Source organism: Pelodiscus sinensis, chromosome 1, assembly GCF_052426305.1.
Source record: "Pelodiscus sinensis isolate ZL-2025 chromosome 1, ASM5242630v1, whole genome shotgun sequence".
NCBI lineage: Eukaryota > Metazoa > Chordata > Testudines > Trionychidae > Pelodiscus > Pelodiscus sinensis.
This window is the reverse complement of record NC_143052.1, coordinates 346,191,191-346,212,170: the sequence shown is the minus strand read 5'-3', so window position 1 is coordinate 346,212,170 and position 20,980 is coordinate 346,191,191. Positions and strand designations below refer to the sequence as shown.

The following is a 20,980-nucleotide window of genomic DNA, read 5'->3' as shown; positions in this document are numbered from 1 at the left end:
CAAGTCCAATGCCTTAACGTCCCAGCTATTGTGCAGTTGGAAATGCAGTAGAAAATGGTGCAAAAAAAGACAAATAGGCATCCTTGATCTCCCCAACTTTAAATTCAACATCCTTTTTTCTCTTTTATTCAAATAGCAGAGGCATTGGTATGGTTTGCTGGCTGGCACTCAGGACTTAAAGGAGCTGGGTTCTATTTTCAACTCTGTCACCCATTTATTATGACTGCTTGGGCAAGTCATTGAATCTGTCTGTGCCTCAGTTCCATGATATGTGCTAGTATTCGATAACCTGGGATGAAAAGATTTACAGAAATACCAAGTATCACTGAGAAGTCACTCAAGAGGGAGTAAAGGTAAACACATAAATGAAAATGGCATAGCTGATTTAAATGATAGATTACAGAATAATGTTAGGAGTTCTTTGTTCAGTGACCACCACACTTCTTATTTTAAGGGACTATTTTGTTTGTTGAAACAAGATGTTGTTTTACATTTCAACTTTCAATAGCAATAACTGTACTAAATATATTATCTTTTGTGTTTCTGCAGTTTTTTGTGTTCTGCCATGGGTTTCTCCAGCTCTCCCAGCTCCTGCTATCTGGCTATCTGAAAAGCTCAATTTCAACAATTGAGAAGAGGTTTGGCTTGTCCAGTCAGACATCTGGATTGCTCGCTTCCTTCAATGAGGTGACCTCTGCTTTATTCAAAATTCTCTCTTTTAATCTCCTGCCCATACAACTTTCCTGTGCTCCTGTCTATCCTCAGGAGGCCATTTACAAAGTGTTTCAGAGACTTTTTAATTTCTATCTCCCACTGCAGGTTGGGAACACACTGCTGATAGTCTTCGTAAGTTACTTTGGAAGCAGAGTGAACAGGCCCCGTTTCATTGGCTGTGGCGCTATTCTTGTATCCATAGCTGGGATTCTCATGTCTGTTCCTCACTTTATAACAGGGCGCTACGAATATGACCAGTCCATTGCCAGTAGGTACTCTAATCTATATCTATATCTATATCTATATCTATATCTATATGCTATGTTTTTTGAGATCGGGCAAAGGAGGAGACCTTTCCTTGAGGTATCATTAATGGCAGAGCATAGGGATATGGAATACAATGCCAGAGAAGTAGATATGAACTTTTGTTTTCCTAAATTAAAATTTACTGGCTCCAGGAGATAATATTGACTAAGGTGAAGTCAAGAGAGGAATAACAAGGAAACAGCTCCAGGCAGGAGTCAAGGCAAAAGAAAATGAGATCTAAAGCATTATTAGATGTGATACTGCTTTCACTTCTGGCTGCCTATTTCCTTATGTTTATTTGTTGCACCAAATGTACCCTATGTCTCTACCCCAAGCTGTCCTTACACAAGTAGTCCCACTGAGCACAGCCTAAATCAAGGAGAATACTTATGTGAGCCAGGGTTTTCAAGATGGGGCTTTAAACTATAGATGAAGGAAAGGGATTGGGGGCAGCCAGCAGCAGTGGTAGAGCACAGATCATGGACAAATGCTAGGGATTTAAATCTTCTATGCTTTGGGATTTCACTGATGCTTCTTTTGGAGAAGGACTAGTATTGGTGGGCCTGATTGAAGAAGTAACTTTCAGGGAGGAACTAGGGTTTTTTTTATTTCAAAAGGGCTAACTTTAATGAATTAAGGAAATTAGTTAGGGAAGTTGATTGGACTAAAGAAATTATGGATCTTGAGGTGGAGGAGGCCTGGGATTATTTTAAGTTAAAGTTGCAGAAGCTGTCAGAAGCCTGTATCCCAAGAAAAGGGAAAAAAATTATAGGCAGGTGTTTTAGACCAAGCTGGATGAGCAAGCATCTCAGAGAGGTGATTAAGAAAAAGCAGAAAGCATATAAGGAGTGGAAGATGGGAGGGATCAGTAAAGAAAGCTACCTTATTGAGGTTAGAGCATGTAGGGACAAAGTGAGAGAGGATAAAAGTCATTTAGAGTTGGACCTTGCAAAGGGAATTAAAACCAATAGTAAAAGGTTTTATAGCCATATAAATAGGAAAAAAACAAAAAAAAGAAGTAGGACCGCTAATTACTAAGGATGGAGTGGAGGTTAAGGATAATCTAGGAATGGCCCAATATCTAAACAAATACTTTGCTTCAGTCTTTAATGAGGCTAATGAAGATCTTAGGAATAATGGTAACATAACAAATGGGACTAAGGATATGGAGGTAGATATTACCATATACAAGGTAAAAGCTAAACTTGAACAGTTTAATGGGAGTAAATCGGGGGGAGCCAGATAATCTTCATCCAAGAATATTAAAGGAACTGGCACATAAAATTGCAAGTCCATTAGCAAAAATGTTTAATAAATCTCTAAACTCAGGAATTGTACCATTTGACTGGAGAATTGCTAATATAGTTCCTATTTTTAAGAAAGGGAAAAAAGTGACCCGGGTAACTATATGCCTGTTAGTTTGACATCTGTAGTATGCAAGATCTTGGAAAAAATGTTGAAGGAGAAAGTAGTTAGAGGCATTGAGGTTAATGGGACAAATTACAACATGGTTTTACAAAAGGTAGATTGTGCCAAACCAACCCGATCTCCTTTTTTGAGAAAGTAACAGATTTTTTACATAAAGGAAATGCAGTGGATCTAATCTACCTTGACTTTAGTAAGGCATTTGATACAGTACCACATGGGGAATTATTGGTTAAATTGGAAAAGATAGGGATTAATATGAAAGTTGATAGGTGGATAAGCAACTGGATAAAGGGGAGACTACAGCGGGTCATACTGAAAGGTGAACTGTCAGGTTGGAGGAAGGTTACTAGCGGAGTTCCTCAGGGATCAGTTTTGGGGCCAATTTTATTTAATCTTTTTATTGCTGACCTTGGCACCAAAAGTGGAAGTGTCCTGATAAAATTTGCGGATGACACAAAGTTGGGAGGTATTGCCAATTCAGAAAAGGATCAGGATATCATACAGAAAGATCTGGATGATCTTGTAAATTGGAGTGAAATTTAATAGTGAGAAGTGTAAGGTTATGCATTTAGGTATTAATAACAAGAATGTTAGTTATAAGCTGGGGACACATCAGTTAGAAGTAACGGAGGAGGAGAAGGACCTCGGAGTCCTGGTTGATTATAGGATAACTATGAGCCGCCATTGTGACATGGCCGTGAAAAAGGCTAATACGGTCTTGGGATGTATTAGGTGAGGTATTTCCAGTAGGGATAAGGAGGTGTTAGTGCCATTATACAAGGCATTGGTGAGACCCGATTTGGAATACTGTGTGCAGTTCTGGTCTCCCATGTTTAAGAAGGATGAATTCAAACTGGAACAGGTACAAAGAAGGGCCACTAGGATGATCCGAGGAATGGAAAACCTGTCTTATGAAAGGAGACTCAGGGAGCATGGCTTGTTTACCTTAACCAAAAGAAGGCTGAAGGGGGACATGATTGCTCTCTTTAAATATATTAGAGGGATAAATACCAGGAAGGGAGAGGAATTATTTAAGCTTAATACCAATGTGGACACAAGAACAAATAAGCTGGCTAGTAGGAAGTTTAGACTTGAGATTAGACGAAGGTTTCTAACCATTATAGGAGTGAGGTTCTGGAACAGCCTTCCAAGGGAAGTAGTAGGGGCAAAAGATCTATCTGGTTTCAAGATTAAACTAGATGGGTTTATGAAGGGGATGGTTTGATGAGATAACATGATCTTGGTAACTAATTGACTATTCATTATCAGTGGTAAATAGGTCAATGGAGGGATGATAGGAGTTACTACAGAGAACTGTCTAGGTGTCTGGCTAGTGAGTCTTGCCCACATGCTCAGGGTTTAGCTGATCGCCATATTTGGGTTTGGGAAGGAATTTTCCTCCAGGGTAGATTGGCAGAGGCTCTGGAGGTTTTTCGCTTTTCTCTGTAGCATGGGGCACAGATCACAGCTGGAGGATTCTCTGCATCTTGGGGTCCTCAAACTATTTGAAGACTTCAGTATCTGAGATATAGGCGAGAGGATTATTCCAGGAGGGGGTGGGTAAGATTCTGTCGCCTGCATTGTGCAGGGGTCAGACTAGATGATCATATGGTCCCTTCTGACCTTAAAGTCTATGAGTCTATGAAGAAGAGGGCAGTATATGGAGGACCAGGTCAGGGAGGGGATTTACAGGCACAGGGGGCTTCCTGGAAGAAGTGAGAAAATAAGAATGGAAGGAGAATACAGTGGTGGAGTTAGTCATCCTGCTCCTTGACTTCAACATCCCCAATCCCAAAAATAATAGAAATCCTACTATTATCAGAAAGTTTCCTTGGGTCACTACACCACTACAGCCCAGCCAGAACATAGCTGGCATCACAGATTGGGTCTCTGCTGTAATTTTCTATTCATATTTCTGCAATTATAGTCTCCAAAGGAAGATTTAAGGAGTGACTAATTGTAATGGGACATCACTCACCTCACGTGAGTGGCCCCTTTTGGCTGAGTGTCTGTGTCTGCACTCCTTGCTGTGACAGCCATCCTGCCACCCAGGTCTCCAGCCCTGTCTGAGCTTTTTGTGCTTTGAGGAGAAACTGCCTCACTCTGGACCAGCAGGTTCCTTTTAACAGGCTTGTTGGACCCTGATTGGTTAGGTCATTTTTGCCACTCTAGCTTTCTTGGAGAACTTCTTTATGGTTTGTTGGGTGGGATGTGGCAAGGCCACAAGCCTCCAGCAGGGGTCTTTGGGACTGGTCCCCCCATCACATGAATTCACAGCTTTATCCAGGGAACAGAGAGGAAGCATATGGAAACAAGTTAAACCATATACTTCACGATAGGTCCTTGACAGTGCAGATGCTTACTGAGTCAGGTGACTGAACTATAAAAGAGAGTGTCTGTTATGTCAAAAGCACTGAATGGTGCAAGAGCCGCTACTTTGGAGCCCGTCTTTCTCCATCTGCTCTGTTGTTGTTAGGACCGACAGGGAATCCCGCCCGCCCCTTCAGGTATTTTCTGTTTTCTACATTGGGGTTTTTCATCCTGTGGGTCCCCAAAATATTTCAAAGGGTTGAGCAGCAGCAGGGCTGTAACCAGGGTGAGACTGGCAGGGCACAAAGCTGAGGAGTGGGTGGGACAAAAACTGGTAGGGGATAGAGCCCTGCACAGGCATGGTATTGACTCCCTTATATCTGCACTGGCTTCAGAGCTGGATGCCCAGCCAGCATTTGTCACTCTTCAGTCGCCCAGCTCTGAAGGCCAAATTTGAGTCAGTTGCACTTTAACCCAAGAAGCCGGGTGACAACTCCAGTCAGGGACACATGGTCCAGTCAGGGGGCAGGGCCATGGCCAAACCTGAGTGGTGCTGCAACCCTTGACGTGGCAACACCCAGAGTGGAGAACCAAGCCCAGCCAGCCCCACAGCACTGAATCTGCCACTCAAGGGTTCTAAAAGAACTTAAATGGGAAATTGCTGAGCTATTATCTGTGGTTTGTAACCTATCCTTTAAATCGGCTTCCGTACCTAATGACTGGAAGGTAGCTAACGTGACACCAATATTTAACATGGGCTCTAGAAGCGATCCTGGCAATTACAGACCGGTAAGTCTAACTTCAGTACCGGGCAAATTAGTCGAAACAATAGTAAAGAATAAAATTGTGAAGCATGTAGAAGAACATAATTTGTTGGACAAAAGTCAACATGGTTTCTGTAAAGGGAAATCCTGTCTTACTAATCTATTAGAGTTCTTTGAAGGGGTTAACAAACATGCAGACAAGGGGGATCCAGTAGATATAGTATACTTGGATTTTCAGAAAGCCTTTGACAAGGTCCCTCACCAAAGGCTCTTGTGTAAATTACATTGTCATGGGATAAGAGGGAAGGTCCTTTCTTGGATTGAGAACTGGCTAAAAGACAGGAAACAAAGGGTAGGAATAAATGGTAAATTTTCAGATTGGAGAGGGGTAACTAGTGGTGTACCCCAAGGGTCAGTCCTGGGACCAATCCTTTTCAACTTATTCATAAATGATCTGGAGAAAGGGGTAAGCAGTGACGTAGCAAAGTTTGCAGATGATACCAAACTGTTTAGGATAGTCAAGACAGAAGCAGACTGTGAGGGACTCCAAGAAGATCTCACCAAACTGAGTGATTGGGCAACAAAATGGCAAATGAAATGTAATGTGGATAAGTGTAAAGTAATGCACATCGGGAAAAATAACCCCAACTATACGCACAGTATGATGGGGGCTAATTTGGCTATGACAAATCAGGAAAGAGATCTTGGAGTTATCGTGGACAGTTCTCTGAAAACTTCCACACAGTGCGCAGCGGCGGTCAAAAAGGCAAATAGGATGCTAGGAATTATTAGGAAAGGGATAGAAAATAAGACCCAGAATATCTTACTGCCCCTGTATAAAACTATGGTACGCCCACATCTTGAATACTGTGTACAGATGTGGTCTCCTCACCTCAAAAAAGATATTTTGGCCTTGGAAAGGGTTCAGAAAAGGGCAACTAAAATGATTAGGGGTTTGGAACGGGTCCCATATGAGGAGAGGCTCAAGAGACTGGGACTTTTCAGTTTAGAAAAGAGGAGACTGAGGGGGGATATGATAGAGGTCTATAAAATCATGAGTGGTGTGGAGAGGGCCGATAAAGAAAAGTTATTTATTAGTTCCCATAATAGAAGAAGCAGGTTTAAAACTAATAAAAGGAAGTTCTTCTTCATACAGCATGTTGTCAACCTGTGGAACTCCTTGCCAGAGGAGGCGGTGAAGGCTAGGACTATAAGGGTACGTCTACACTACCCCGCTAGTTCGAACTAGCGGGGTAATGTATGCATACCGAACGTGCAAATGAAGCCCGGGATTTGAATTTCCCGGGCTTCATTTGCATAAGCAGGAAGCCGCCATTTTTAAATCCCCGCTGGTTCGAACCCCGTGTAGCGCGGCTACACAGGGCTCGAACTAGGTAGTTCGGACTAGGATTCCTATTCCGAACTACCGGTACACCTCCACGAGAGCATGGGGAGGAATTAATCCTCAATCTGGGCTGTAGCCAACTGCTGCAACCTACCCTCAGAGAGACAAACTTCAGTTCTGTAGCTTATATCCTATCTTACAGAGGATGTTTCATGTCTAAGGGTAGGTATCCACTAACTTTCGTTTCTGGCACTTAGGGGTGTTGCATTTGTTTCCACAGGTGTTTTCAGCAATTCTACTGATCTCTGCCAACCTGACATATCAATATCCACCAGAAACCTGAATGACACAGACTGCACCCTACGTGCAGTGAAAGAAAGCCGCGAGGTCCTGCTGATCCTGTTCATTGGCCAGACTTTGCTAGGGGTCGGAGGGGTCCCCATCCAGCCCTTTGGGATCTCTTACATTGATGATTTTGCCAGTGAGCGAAACTCACCTCTCTATTTAGGTAAGACCAGAACTGAGCCCATCATGGTAAGAAAGGACAGCAGCACTTCTGCCAAGCTGGAGAGTCAGGCTGTGACTGCTCCACTCATGTCAAGAATTGATCCTTGGACAATAAAAAGTTTAAGTGTTTTTAGCTATGGCTGCTCCAGATTTTAATTCCTAAAAATGCCATAAACTCCTGAAACATATTTCATAAGGATTCAGTGTGATAAGGAATCAAACCTTATGAATGTTCATGCTTTTCAGTAGTAATTGTCATGAGGCCTTCCATGTAAAAGCTAAAGGAGATAAATTAAGGTACTACAAATATTTCAAAGATAATGGCAAAATTTTTAATCTGAATTATGCCAGTATATATCTTGAGTACTTTTAATGCAATGGAGTTTTTATACCATTAGTAACTGAAATCAGAATGTGTGACCCCTACTGTACTGTAGAAGCCATAAGGGATTCGGAGACATGTGACAAGAATGATTGAGGGCAATCTCCTATGAAAAGAGATTGGAAATACTGAGGCTATGTCTAAACTGCAGGGTTTTATCGGAAAAAGATACGCAAATTGTGAACCTTTTTCAGATTGTTCTTTTGGAAGATGCTTTTCTGACATTTGGGGCCAAATATTAGAAAAACCTCCCCTTTCGGAAGAGCCCTTATTCCTCATAAAGTGAGGAAGACAGGGCTTTCAAAAGAGCATGTCTAGTATCCCAGAAAAACTTACCTAGAAAGAAGGAATGGTAATCATATCCTTTATTTACCTCTTCTATATTAATGGTTTAGAAGAGGTAGATAAAAGATTTGACTTCTCTTATGCACTTAAAACAAAAGCAAGGGGATAGTCAAGTAAATGAAAAAGTGGAAAGTTCAAAACTGATAAAAGGAAATACTTTTGCACACAATGTGAGAACAGGACTTAGCAAAATTCAAAGAAAAGTTGAAGTGTATGGCTAACAAGATTAGTCACAGTTCTAATTAACAGGAACAATATTTTTGGAAGGAACAGTAGAACTTGTTCACTAGCCAATTTCTAATTATTAGATATAAGGATGATACCTAATATGGGGATAGATTAACTCACGTCTGCTACTGCCGGGTTCTTAAACCTTCCTCTGGTGCTGGCCCCATTCAGAGACAGGATACTGAGCCGGATGCACTTTGGGTCTTATCTCTTTTGTTCCTATTTTCCTGTGATTTTGAAACTCATATCCCCTGCATCCACTTCTCCCAAAGACTGAACCTTCCTCCAGAGTGGAAAATGCTGTTTCTTTTCCTAGGAATCCTGTTTGCTGTGACTATCATCGGACCTGGTGTGGCGTTCATGTTAGGATCCGCCATTTTGCGCTTTTATGTGGACATTGACAAAATTCCCCCAGGTGAGTTCACAGAACTTCTGAGGGCCATAGCCCATTCCTAATCTGGTGCACGGGAGCACGTGCGTGGCAGGAGAACTTTCCTGTTACCACAGGCAAAGCTCTTTTAGATCTGTGTGCTAGCATTGTGATGCCAAAAAGGTAAAAGAAATCTGAAGTGTACAGCGACGCTGCTGTTCATCTGCCATCAAATGAAGCAAAACCTGGCTTCCCTTAACTCTGCTGACATGCTTGGATATATCTGAGTGCATTTACAAAGCTTCCTGTCATCATTCTGCTAGAGGTTTGCATGGTTCCGGGGGGCAGTTAACCAGGTAGAGTAAGTGTGGTGATGGAACTCTCTGGCTGCGTCTATACTGGCAAGATTTTGCACAAAAGTGGCCGCTTTTGAGCAAAATCTTGCCGCCTCTCTACCCTGGCCGCGAGTATTTGCGCAAGAACACTGACTTTGTAATGTACAAAATCAGTGCTTCTTGCGCAAATACTATGATTCTCCCACTCAGGCATAAGCCCTCTTGCGCAAGAGGGCCAGTGTAGACAGGAATGTTAATTTCTTGTGCAAGAAAGACTGATGGCTAAAATGGCCATCAGAGCTTTCTTGCGCAAGAGAGCATCTACACTGGCACAGATGCTTTTGCGCAAAAGATGTCTTTTGCGCAAAAGCATCCATGCCAGCGTAGACGCTTTCTTGCGCAAATACTTTTAACAGATTTTTTTTTCCGTTAAAAGTATTGCGCAAAATCATGCCAGTCTAGACGTAACCTCTGAGTAATCAGATACGGCAAGGGAGTACTTCCCTTCTAACTCAGGGTCACACACAGATTTCGGGGGTAAGATCAAGCATGGCAGCTGCAGAAACTTCACATTTTCCTCCTGCTTTCTCCTTTCTCAATCATGGGGGTCACTCACACCTGTGCTGCAGCTCATTCCCAGTATGGCCAGCACAAGGGGAGTGGGGCCTGTCTGCTTATCTGCCTCATCACACTCCTCACTGTTGTAACCCCTCCAGTTGGCTAGCCCAGTGTGAGGTTATTCAGTGTAGGGGAAGCTTGTGACTTTACACCACTGGGGGGGGGGGGGGAGGGAGGCTAGGCCTGAGGCTGCTTGGTGTGCTCTGCATTGTGTATGTGTGAGTGCACCTCAGACCAGACCCACTCCGACAAGCCACCAGGAACAGGCTTTATTCTGTAAAAAACATAGAACAGGAAAACAGTTCAGCAGCCCCTTCTCTCAGCATGCAGCCTGTGTGCTGCTTCTAGCAAAGTCCTTGCTGAAACCCTGCTGGGGGCAGAGGGCACATCCTGGCAGGAACCAGGAGGTTCTCCCAACATGCCGCAGTTTGTAGTCCACAACTTGTAGTTCCCAGGGCTGATGCTGAAACACACTGGACCTTGGGCTACACTGTATTAGCTGGGTGACCACAAGGATTGCACCTCATTCATTGCATTTCTCTCGACAACGCTTCGGAGTAGCCCCTGCCCTAGTCATTGCAGCTACACTGTTGTGATGAGCTCGCAGGGTGGGTGTGTCGGAAGAGGAGAGTGAAAATGAAAGGAGAGGGAAGAAACACACAAAATGTAGTGGCAGAAAAAAAGAAAAGAACATGGGACATGCAAAGAGACAGGATAATTGGGGAGAGGCGGGTGGAGACCAAAGCAAGAAGAGACAAAAGGAGCAGGGAGAGAAAGGGGCAGTGTTTGCCCTTTGCATTTCCCATGTTCACTTGTACTGCACTTTTTTAGGAGAGCATATCTGGGATTCATGGGGCACGGGAAAGATCTCTAACACCCGGCAAGGTTAATGTGTCAGCAAACACAAAACTAGCGACCACCACAGAAAATGGAGAGGGAAGATGAAGAGCCACCCTGACAGAACAGCCCCATTTGCCAGTCAATACACAGCTGTAACTGGGATGGGCACTGTGGAAAAGCCCCAAAACAAGGCTGGCTCTGGCACCTGGGAGGGCAGTAGAACTCTGGTTTTGGACAATGTGGGTTCCTCAGTAAGAACTTGAGCCTGGCTTCTTTAGAAGCTCTCACTGCCTTGGGTATTTTGAAATCCTGGCCTGGCAAATGGAGCAAGATCTTTCCCGGAGATTATTTGTAATGTGGCAATAGATTGTTCTTGCTGCCATAGCACTGGTTGGCTTCATTGATTCTTGCACACCATCCTCTGAGTGGCCACTTCCTTAGCCGTGTGATAGACTGTCTCTGTCCGTGTCTTCCCCCAACCATCTCTACCTGGGCGTTCTGCAGCCTGGCCCTCCGGCCAAATCATACTGAAGTGCAGCCGCCTTCTGGGGTTGAAAAGTCCAACGATGAGTCCAAATGTTTTCTAGCTGGTAAACCTGAGCCTGCAGAGTTTCATCAAGCTCTTTCTTCTCCTGCAGCTTCTCTCCCCCACTGCCTCCCTTCCTCAGGCACTTTACATCAGGGACCTCCCTATTTCTTACAGGTCCTGTCTCATGGTGCCCTGTCCCCCATGCAAGTCTGAACTATTCTCTGCTGGTATCTTTCAGCCCAGCTTTGCCAGGTGTTTTCCAGAGAGGAATCTCCCCTCACGCCTCTCTCCTGGGTCTTCTTCTCCTGGACTGAGTCCACAGCTCTCTTTAAGGAGTCCTCCCTCTGATGCTCTGCGTTAAACTCCAGCACACCCGCAGGGGATCACTAATCAGGTCAGATTGCCAGTGAGCCTGAGGGACAGGTACACATTCCCTGGTAAGACTGAGCCCAGCTTGCCTTGAAGAGCCAGCCAGCCTGTGGCAAGACAGTGAGAGAACTTCTCCTGGACCGAGATCAAAAGGACTCAATAACAAGAGAGCCGGGAAACCGGTGGAATCTCCTACTGTAAACCCTACAGGTTCTGACCCTTCTGTTCTTTTCTGGCATGCCAGTTCATTGTTGAACAATGAACACAGTAAGAGGAACCAGCTGCAGTATCTTGTGAGGAATTGCAAGGGAAAAGGGCATGCCCTGTGTTGTTTTGTACATGCTTAACCCAGTTCTGCTGAGACCATCTCAGCCACAAAAGCCTGAAGTTTAAAGTCGAATTGGAAATGCAAAGGCTTGCAAAGTGCTGAAAGCTCTGCAGGGGGCAATAGGGTTTCTCTGTCACTAGTGATGGGCTAAACCGGTTGGAAATAAGTATACCGAGTCCATTCAAAAATGGAAATAAGTCTCCCAGTTCCTCTGTAAGGTATCATAAGCTTGACACGATTTGCCCAAGGCCACAGTATCATAGCAAAATTGCTTATTAAATCCAGTCTTAAACAGATATGCTCTTCCCAGCCCATGATCCAGGTGGTGTTGTCTGGGGATGGAGCTGCAAATTCCAGAACCTTGGAGGTTTACATATTGTCAGATTGCTTTGTTCTAGAAGCAGTAAACGTCTGCACATACTAAAAACCTGTGACCCTCCCTATCAGCGGGTATGGCTAGACTGCAGGGGGGTTTTGGGATATCAGAAGTATCCCAAAAAACCTCTGCCACATTCAGGGAATGCGTTTGCTCTTCCACTTTTTTTTTGCAAAAGAGCAAACACGCTCTTTCAGAAGTCCCTGTATTCCTCGTTCCATGAGGAAGAAGGGGGCTTTCGAAAGAGGGTGTTTTTCTGAAATTGGGGCCAGTCTAGTTGGGCCAAATTTCAGAAAAGCCTCTTCCAGCAAAAGTATCAGAAAAAGATACGCAAAATGCAGAGTGCATTTTGCATATCTTTTTCCGTTAGATCCTCACAGGCTAGCCGTACCCAGCATCAGCTGCATTCTGCCTCTTATGTGTCCCTTAGAGAGACTTCAAAAGGTGAATTCTGAAGGAACAGAATCAATTGTTCTTTTCAAGCACAGTTCTTTTTTTCTTGGTTCCATTTTCCTTGATCTTTGCCTTAAAAACCAGAGGGAATTGATTCTCTCTGAAATACTGATCCTACACTTAGAACTCTGCAAATCTGCAGATATCTGTTTAATATCTGAGGATATCCACAACTGCGGATATGGATGCTGTCATAACCATGAGGGCTGGCCAGCATCTGAGGACTAAGGGGTTAACTATGTCTCCTGTCTCTAGCCAGGTATCTGGTCAGCCAATAGTAATGCAGGTAGGGATTTCAAACTGGGACAAAATAATTTTTATTTTTTCCCTCCTTTGTCTGATTCAAAGTGGTTTCTTCCAGGTAACAGGGAGATGGGAGGCCATCTCTCTCTCCAAGAAAAGTCTTTTCACAATATGTAAGTAGGGCAAAGTTTAATTAGCCCATCAGGTTTTATTGTTTTATGGTTTTATGGTTTAGGAATTTGGAATTGATGTCCGAGCTGTTAAAAGTGTTTTTTTCTCTCTTGTTAACTTTTCTCTGAGTATATCAATTACCATCCTTACCATCTAGCCACCTTTACTATGCTTGCAATGTTAGTATTGTTCTGATACTAAAAGTTTGTTTTCTTTTTCTAATTAACGTGGTATTGGTTCATTTCTGTGTCCTGGAAAATCTGTCTGTGGGTATATGCATGCCTCTGACTAGGGGGCAGCTACCACACACTGTAGCTTGTTCTTTTTCAAGTTCTTTGGAGAAAAGATTTTGAGTTACCCCTGAGGATTTAGGGAGGAGGTTTCCCAAGTGATCTCTTCCCTGGTTTGCTTGGAATACTTGGGAGGTGTCAGTGGTTTTTTTATTCTCCAAAGTCCAGGTATTAGGCTTTGGGGGGAGGGCGGGGAGAGAGTTTTTGTACCAAAGCCTGTAGAGATCAGGATTTGCTGTGCTTTTGCTAGCCCCTACTTCTTCATTTGTCATGCCAGAGTGGGGAACAGCCTTGACAGATGCGAATATCTGCAGCTCCTTTTTGCAAATATAGATGTGGATGCCTTAAAAGAGAATGTTGTCTAACTGTTAGGCCAGGTCTTATCTACGGGAGAAATTTGACCTAAGTTATGCAACTCCAGCTACAAGAATAGCGTAGCTGGAGTCAATGGACTGTAGGTCGAATTTCTGTGGCATCCCCACAGCAGAAGGACAATGGGAGATTGACCTCCACAGCATTGATCTCAGGGTAAGTGAAGACAAGCCTTTAGACTAGCAGAGTGGGAGTCTGGTTTCCTGGGTTTCCAGTTTCCTGGTGTGGCCACTGAAAGGGGCCAAATTATTAAAGCCAAAAGGTTCAAACTTGGGTGCCTAAAGTCAGATACTTAAATTAACATTTAGCCAAGGTCAGAAAAGGATTTTTCCTTGTGTCATATCAGTATGTCTCATGTACCATCCTCTCAAGCAGGAATCTCACATCTGCCCATAACATGGATAGCATATCAATAGAGAGTTTGTCCATAGGTCCCTCCCTTCCCCTTTACAGCCACCTAACAGCCTTGTGGCAACAAGGAGGTGGAAACAAGGAAGAGACTCAGCTCTATATGATATGAAGAGACTCAGCATGGGCCACCGCAGATGATCTGTGGGCCTCTAATAATCTGCACCCCCTAGCTTGGGAGACCCTGCTCTGGAGCACCGAGCAAACTTCATTTGCTAGGGTCACATGGAGACATTTCCTGCGGCCTCAGGTGTAGAATCATTTCCTCCCACTGTCTATGATTCTATTTTGTATTTATTTTCTTGTATTTCAGAGGAAATTCAGCTCACTCATAAAGATCCTCGATGGGTTGGAGCCTGGTGGCTCGGATTCCTGGTTGCAGCCACTCTCACAGCCTTTTCCACCATCCCTTATTTCTTCTTCCCAAAAGAAATGCCAAAGGAGGTAAGAATGGGCAGAGAGGCAGACACGGTCAGCTGCACAAATCACTCAACTAAATCGGGGTACCCGAGGGGAGAGGGGCTGGTTGGTGGTGGGGTGATGCTGAAGTCAGACAAGATATAGATTATCAATGTGCTCTGGGGGATCTGTTATAAATGTGCTGTAGCACACATACCACCTCTCTCCCCCCTCTCTGCTTGCCTTGTGGGCCATGTGCCATCTACAGACAGAGACCTGCATGGATACAAATGTCTTCCTACGGACACGGCTATCTGCTAATCCACAGGACTCTATCCCCAGGAGGTGCTGTGGCCAAAAGAGAGGAATATGGTCCCACCAGAATACCAGAGTGGCCTATGCCAACAGCTTCTCCTAGCCATGTGGCTGTACCACCCACAGTCTGCCCCCAGGCACATCTCCTGTTTGGAGCCGTACAGCCTCTGCTGGTAGTGGGGTGTGGTGAGGTTCCAGCATGGGCTGCTGGCTCCTGGGGGAGGCAGGACCACATTCCTCTCCTTTGACTGCAGTGTCTCCTGGGAATGGTGCCCTTACAGATCAGTGGAGATCAGTATTTTCTGTAAGCTGAGCACTTGGGCTGCCACCCATGAGAGATTCAAATGCCACCCAGCTGATTAGCAGAGTTCCCACATCTGCCCACAGCTGGCAGCATGTTTTTCTACTGGTGGTGCACATCTGCATAGCCTGTGGTGCACATAAAATTTATTCTACACATGGATGGAAAAAATTAGAGGGAACATTGGTGGATATTTATGGCTATTCAGAGATATCCGCAACCACAGGTAAACATTTGTATCCATTTAGGGCTCTGTGTGGAGATGGCTGTGAAGCTTGTATCAAGATTCAAACTTCTTGAAAGTACAAAGGGCTTTTAATGTCTCTTCTGGTTTGAACTCATCTCTAGTGCCTGCAGGCCTTACCAGCTCAGCTCTGATAAGCTAAGCAGAGTCCAGTGCTTCTCTAAGGGTACAGCTATGCTGCAGGACAAAAGTTGAATTAAGCTATGCAACCTAGCTATGTCAATTGCATAGCTAAAGTTGAAATAGCTTAATTCAGCTTTTGGTGATGTCTACACAGCAGGAAGTCAAAGGAAGAACATGCTTCCTTCAACTTCCCTTACTCCTTGTCAAATGAGAGCTACAGGAGTCGGAGTATGAAGTCTTCCCTCTCAACATTATTTTAAAATAGTGGCTTGCTGTGTAGACACGCACTGTGTTATTTTGAAATAAAGTTAGTTGTTTTGAAATAATGCTGCTGTGTAGACATACCCTGAGAGACTATCAAGAAAAACCCAGAGTGCTGCTGACAATTTTAGTGGATGCTGTGTTCTTCCCTTTCCGGGGTGCAGTAAAATCCCTATTCTATTCTATTCTATTCTATTCTATTCTATTCTATTCTATTCTATTCTATTCTATTCAGATTATATATTATGAACCATTAGTACAATATGTCCACCACCGCAGTGCAGTCACTTGAATAACTTGCAGTAACCACTTGCAATGGTTACTCAGGCAACTATTCCTATGGAATTCAAAAGGGCTATTTAAATGAGTAAAGGTTGCAGAATTAGCTCCTTCAACAGGAAATGAAAAATTACTTTACCAGTTGAAATAAAATGTATATTGTTAAGTAGTAAAACATACTAATCCTTAGTAGAATTTGGGGAAGATTTATGAAAAGTACCATGGTGAGAGATGTGTCACCATGGTGGCTAACACACTACTGGAAGCCACTCAGACATACCAGACTGTGAATCACTGATGACTACTCTCTGGGAATGGTTATCCATACAGTTATGCACCTACCTTATAGTAGCTCCATCTAGGTTGTATTTTCCTAGTTAGTTAATGAGGAGGTCATGAGAAACTGTATCAAATGCCTTACTAAAATCTAGATATACCACATCTGCCACTTCCCTTTTATCCACAAGGCTTGTTTTCCTATCAAAGAAAGCTATTAAGTTGGTTTGAGATGATTTGTTCTTTACAAATTCATACTGACTGTTACTTGTAACCTTATTATTGTCTAGATGTTTGCAAATAGATTTATTAATTATTTGCTCCATTATCTTTCCTGATACAGAAGTTAAGATGACTGGTCTGTAATTCCTGGATTGTCCTTATTTCCCCTTTTATAGATGGGCACAATATTTGCCTTTTTCCAGTCCTCTGGAATCTCTCCCATCTTCCATGACTTTTCAAAGATGATAGCTAATGGCTCTCCTCAGTCATTTCCTTGGGTATTCTAAGACGCATTTCATCAGGTGCTGGTGACTTGAAGACATCTACTGTGTCTAAGTTATTTTTGCTCCTGGACCTACCCCATTTTCACTGGGATTCACCCAGTGTTGTCCAGTCACCACCAATCTTCGTGGTGAAAACCGAAACAAAGAAGTCATTAAGCACCTCTGTCAATTCCACATGTTCTGTTATTGTTTTTCCCTCTTCATTGAATAATGGGCCTACCCTGTCTTTGGTCTTCCTCTTCTAATCTATTTGTGGAATGTTTTCTTGTTACCCTTTGTATCTCTAGATAATTTGATCTTTCTTTGTGCCTTGGCCTTTCTAATTTTGCCCCTTACTTGTGTTATTTGCTTATATTAGTCCTTTGTTATTTGACCTAGTTTTCACTAGTTTCCTAGTTTTTGTAGGACTCCTTTTTGATTTTTTAGATCATTAAGATCTCATGATTTAACTAGGCTGGACTCTTGCCATACTTCCTATGTTTCCTGTGAAATGCAATAGGTTGCTCTTACCATCATCAATTGTTTTTCCACTTAGATTTGCTTCCCATGAGATCTTATCTACCAGCTCCCTGAATTTGCAAAAGTCTGCCTTCTTGAAATTTTTTGTCTTTATTTTACTGTTCTTCTTCCTAACATTCCTTAGAATCATGAACTCTGTCATTCCTTGATCACTTTCACCCAACCTGCCTTTCACTTTCAAATTCTCAACTCATGCCTCCCTATTTGTTAAAATCTAATGCAGAACAGTGCCCCTCCAGTGGCTTTCTCCACCTTCTGAAATAATTCCCTCCAAAACATTTCAATAACTTGTTGGCTAATCTGTGTCTTGCTGTGTTATTTTCCCAACAGATGGCTGGATAGTTAATGTCCCCCATCACCCCTAAGTCCTGTGCTTTGGGTGATTTTGTTAGTTGTTTGAGAAAAGACTGATTCCATGTTAGGTTGTGTGTAGTAGAACTCTACCATGATTTTATTCCTTTTATCTTTACACATTATTAGTGAGGATCAGAAATCAATGGATCATTTGCTGAAAAAATGACAAACTAAATGAACCCAAATACATTTTCTTCTGGTCAAGCTGGTTGGTTTTAATAAGTGTAAAGCAAGACTCGTTAAGTGTTACTGAAAAGACAAACAGAACTTTAACCTCCCTCTTCTCTGCTAACTGACATTTAAAAGGAACTTTTATTGGCTCAATGAAATGCTAACTTTGCTGCACCTGTTTATTTTATTTCAAGCTCTTCCCACTGAACCAAATTCATTTGGAAGCATAGGGGAAACAATTCACTTTAGAAAATGACAAGAAACAGACAATAAACCCAATCCAAGAGATGGAATTTTCCTGTAACTACATTCCAGACAGGGACATTTGGGGCTAGCAAAAGTGACGGCGCTGATTTGACAGCATTACCAGCAAGATAGCACTGGAAGATCTTGCTTTTAAAAGAGAATGTGAATAGTTTGGAAACAAGCCAGAGACTGCTGGATAAGATGTTTGATTGTCATTAGCAAACCTGAGAGATGTGAAGGAAGTCTGTTTTCACGCATGTTGGTTCTTGCAGAAATTGTAATAAAACCAGCATTTCTACATGCTTGCCCTGCCAGCAAATTAGTATTCCTGTAATAGCATAACACTGCTAGTTTTAATAAAAGGAAGAGCAATTCTTCTTTCTCAGTGAGTTGGGAGAAGTAGGGCTTTAAAAACACAAAGCTACCTCAGAAGTCATCACTCTTACTCTGGAAATGTTTAAACTCCCCGGCTACGTCTACACTGGCATGATTTTCCGGAAATGCTTTTAATGGAAAAGTTTTCCGTTAAAAGCATTTTCAGAAAAGCGCATCTAGATTAGCAGGATGCTTTTCCTCAAAAGCACTTTTTGCGGAAAAGCGTCCGTGGCCAAGCTAGACGCGCTTTTCCACAAAAAAGCCCCGAAAATTGCGAAAATGGCGATCGGGGCTTTTTTGCGGAAAACAAATCTCTGCTGTCTACACTGGCCCTTTTGCGGAAAAGTTTTTCGGAAAAAGACTTTTGCCCGAATGGGAGTAGCATAGTATTTCCGCAAAAGCACTGACAATCTTTCATGAGATCGTCAGTGCTTTTGCGGAAATTCAAGCGGCCAGTGTAGACAGCTGGCAAGTTTTTCCACAAAAGCAGATGATTTTGTGGAAAAACTTGCCAGTCTAGACACAGCCCCCTGGTATAGCAGGGTTGATGGTTTGTAAAATAGCAAGTACAGGATGAGCAGGTTTGAAACACGTGTGCCATAATGCAAACCAACCCTTGGGGCCCCAGAAATGCGGTCCAAGCTTCTCCAGTGTTCAGGGGTGTTCCCATCCAAAATTTTGCTCTGACCTTATTCTATTAGGCTCTTCCATGGCTGGAAGACGTCAAAGCATTAATTCCTCCATAAGCTTCCCTAAAATGATGAACCTTTTATATCCAGTTAAAATAAGTGTCAAGTTCTGCATTGTCATAGGCCGGCATAGTCAATGACCCCATGCAAAGTTAGTGCACACTGTGGGTGCGTCTACACTGCACCGTTATTTCAGAATAACTAGCATTATTTCGAAATAACAATGTGAGTATCTACACAGCAAGTCTGTTATTTTGAAATAATATCAAAATAATGGGCAGCTTATTCTGACTTCTGTAACCTCATTCCACAAGCAATAACTCCTCTTCCAAAGAGTTCCTTGCTCTAGGATAGCACCTGTCATCCAGAGATCACAGAGCATTATTTTATTTACCAAAATTTCCCAGTGCGTCTTCCACAAAGAGAACAAAGTATGAACATTAGTAATAGTCACATAAAATACCAACAAAAAAGATCAATTCAAATCCTATAATGTGATTATTGCCAATAAAAATCTTGACTAACTGGAACAAAGATTAAATAGACATACCGTAAATGAGGCCTGACTGTGGACTCACACTGGTTTTACACTGGAGTAACTCTGTGGCCCTCAGTGGAGCTGCTCCTGATTTACACCACTATAAAAGAGATCAAAGTTTAGATTGAATGACTTTGTATATAGATTAGTGTCTGTTACCATGGGTCTGACTAAATAGCTTCATAAACAACAAATATACAAGTGTAAGTTAGGTCTCTGAAAATAAACCTTTCATGTCATTCCTATCCTCAGAGCCTTCTACACCCTGTGAGACAAGAACATATTATTCTACCTTCAGGGAAAGTCAGGGCAGACAGGGGCCCGTGTTTTGGTGCTAATTCCAGTTAAAGCCAGTGATATCTATATGGGTGCTCAGCATGTCTAAAAATCTTTCCATTGGCACCCCTTCTTAGACACACAAAAATTAATGTCCTCTTCTGAAAATGGTGGCCTCAAGTCCTGAAAGCTGGGCCCTTGCCTCAAACAATGCTCCCTAGTTTGCTACAGGCTCCATTTGAATTTCCCCCTCTCATGAAAGCTCCCATAACATAGGAAGGGAGGAGGAAATGTTACTGGCAGAGAGATGAAAGAGGATGAGCAGTAGCAGAGGAGAAGCAAAGGAAGCAAAAGCCATCCAATAGTGCAGCTATTCTGAATGGAAAGAACTAGGATACATCCCAATTAGGAGCTGAGGGAAGCCATCTGGGATGGCTGTCTAGTAGCCTGTTCACCATCTGAAATCTGTCCTCCTCCACTCAGTCATCAGAGCACTTTCAGTTTCCTTTTAAGCAAATTTAGCATCAGTGAATGGTTTAGGATCCACAGCCCGATCAAAGAAAGCCAATCGACCCTTATTGCTTTAAAAAATGGGAGTAAAGTAATTATAAAAGAAACCAGGTAATGGGCCCAAAATAGTGTAATACATCAAGACACTGACATGTCCTCGGCATATCCACAGCATGGACAGAAACACCATGCCCCTCTGATACTGTGCTTCAATTCAGGGACCACTGCTCAGGTTGAGGAGGGATTTCAGGTTCAGGTCCTGTTCCAGTTGTTTGTATCCAATATAATAAATGAGCAGGAAGCATGTCTGTTACTCACACCAAGGGAGGAGATGAATAGCTAGGCCAGTGTTTCTTAAACTTTTTAAGACCAAGGAACACCAAACAATAATTTTTTTATGAAAACACCAAGGATTTTTTATTGAGAGAGAAAAAAAAAGGTCGGGATAAAGTTATTGAGCGCACAAAAAAAGGGTTGTGGGAAGTTGTTGAGAAAAAACAAAGGTCATCTGCCCCTTTAAGGGTGGCCATTTTGAACTCTGTTCTCTGTGGTACACCTCCGACTGCC

The 20,980-nt window shown here is 42.9% G+C and overlaps 1 protein-coding gene across 5 annotated transcripts in view; it reads left to right on the top strand.

The window, feature by feature from the left end:
• The window catches only part of SLCO2B1 (solute carrier organic anion transporter family member 2B1), a 171,784-nt gene that overhangs the window by 87,036 nt on the left and 63,768 nt on the right, over nt 1–20,980 (top strand). For 4 of the 5 annotated variants that reach the window (XM_025186940.3, XM_075919608.2, XM_006127506.5 and 1 more), the window contains exons 3-7: nt 550–687; nt 820–982; nt 7,148–7,375; nt 8,646–8,744; nt 14,345–14,475. In XM_025186940.3, the coding sequence (XP_025042725.2) occupies nt 550–687; nt 820–982; nt 7,148–7,375; nt 8,646–8,744; nt 14,345–14,475 (759 nt within the window). Of the gene's footprint in view, nt 1–549; nt 688–819; nt 987–7,147; nt 7,376–8,645; nt 8,745–14,344; nt 14,476–20,980 lie in introns of those variants that run through there. The other variant, XM_025186941.3, reaches the window with a different exon arrangement.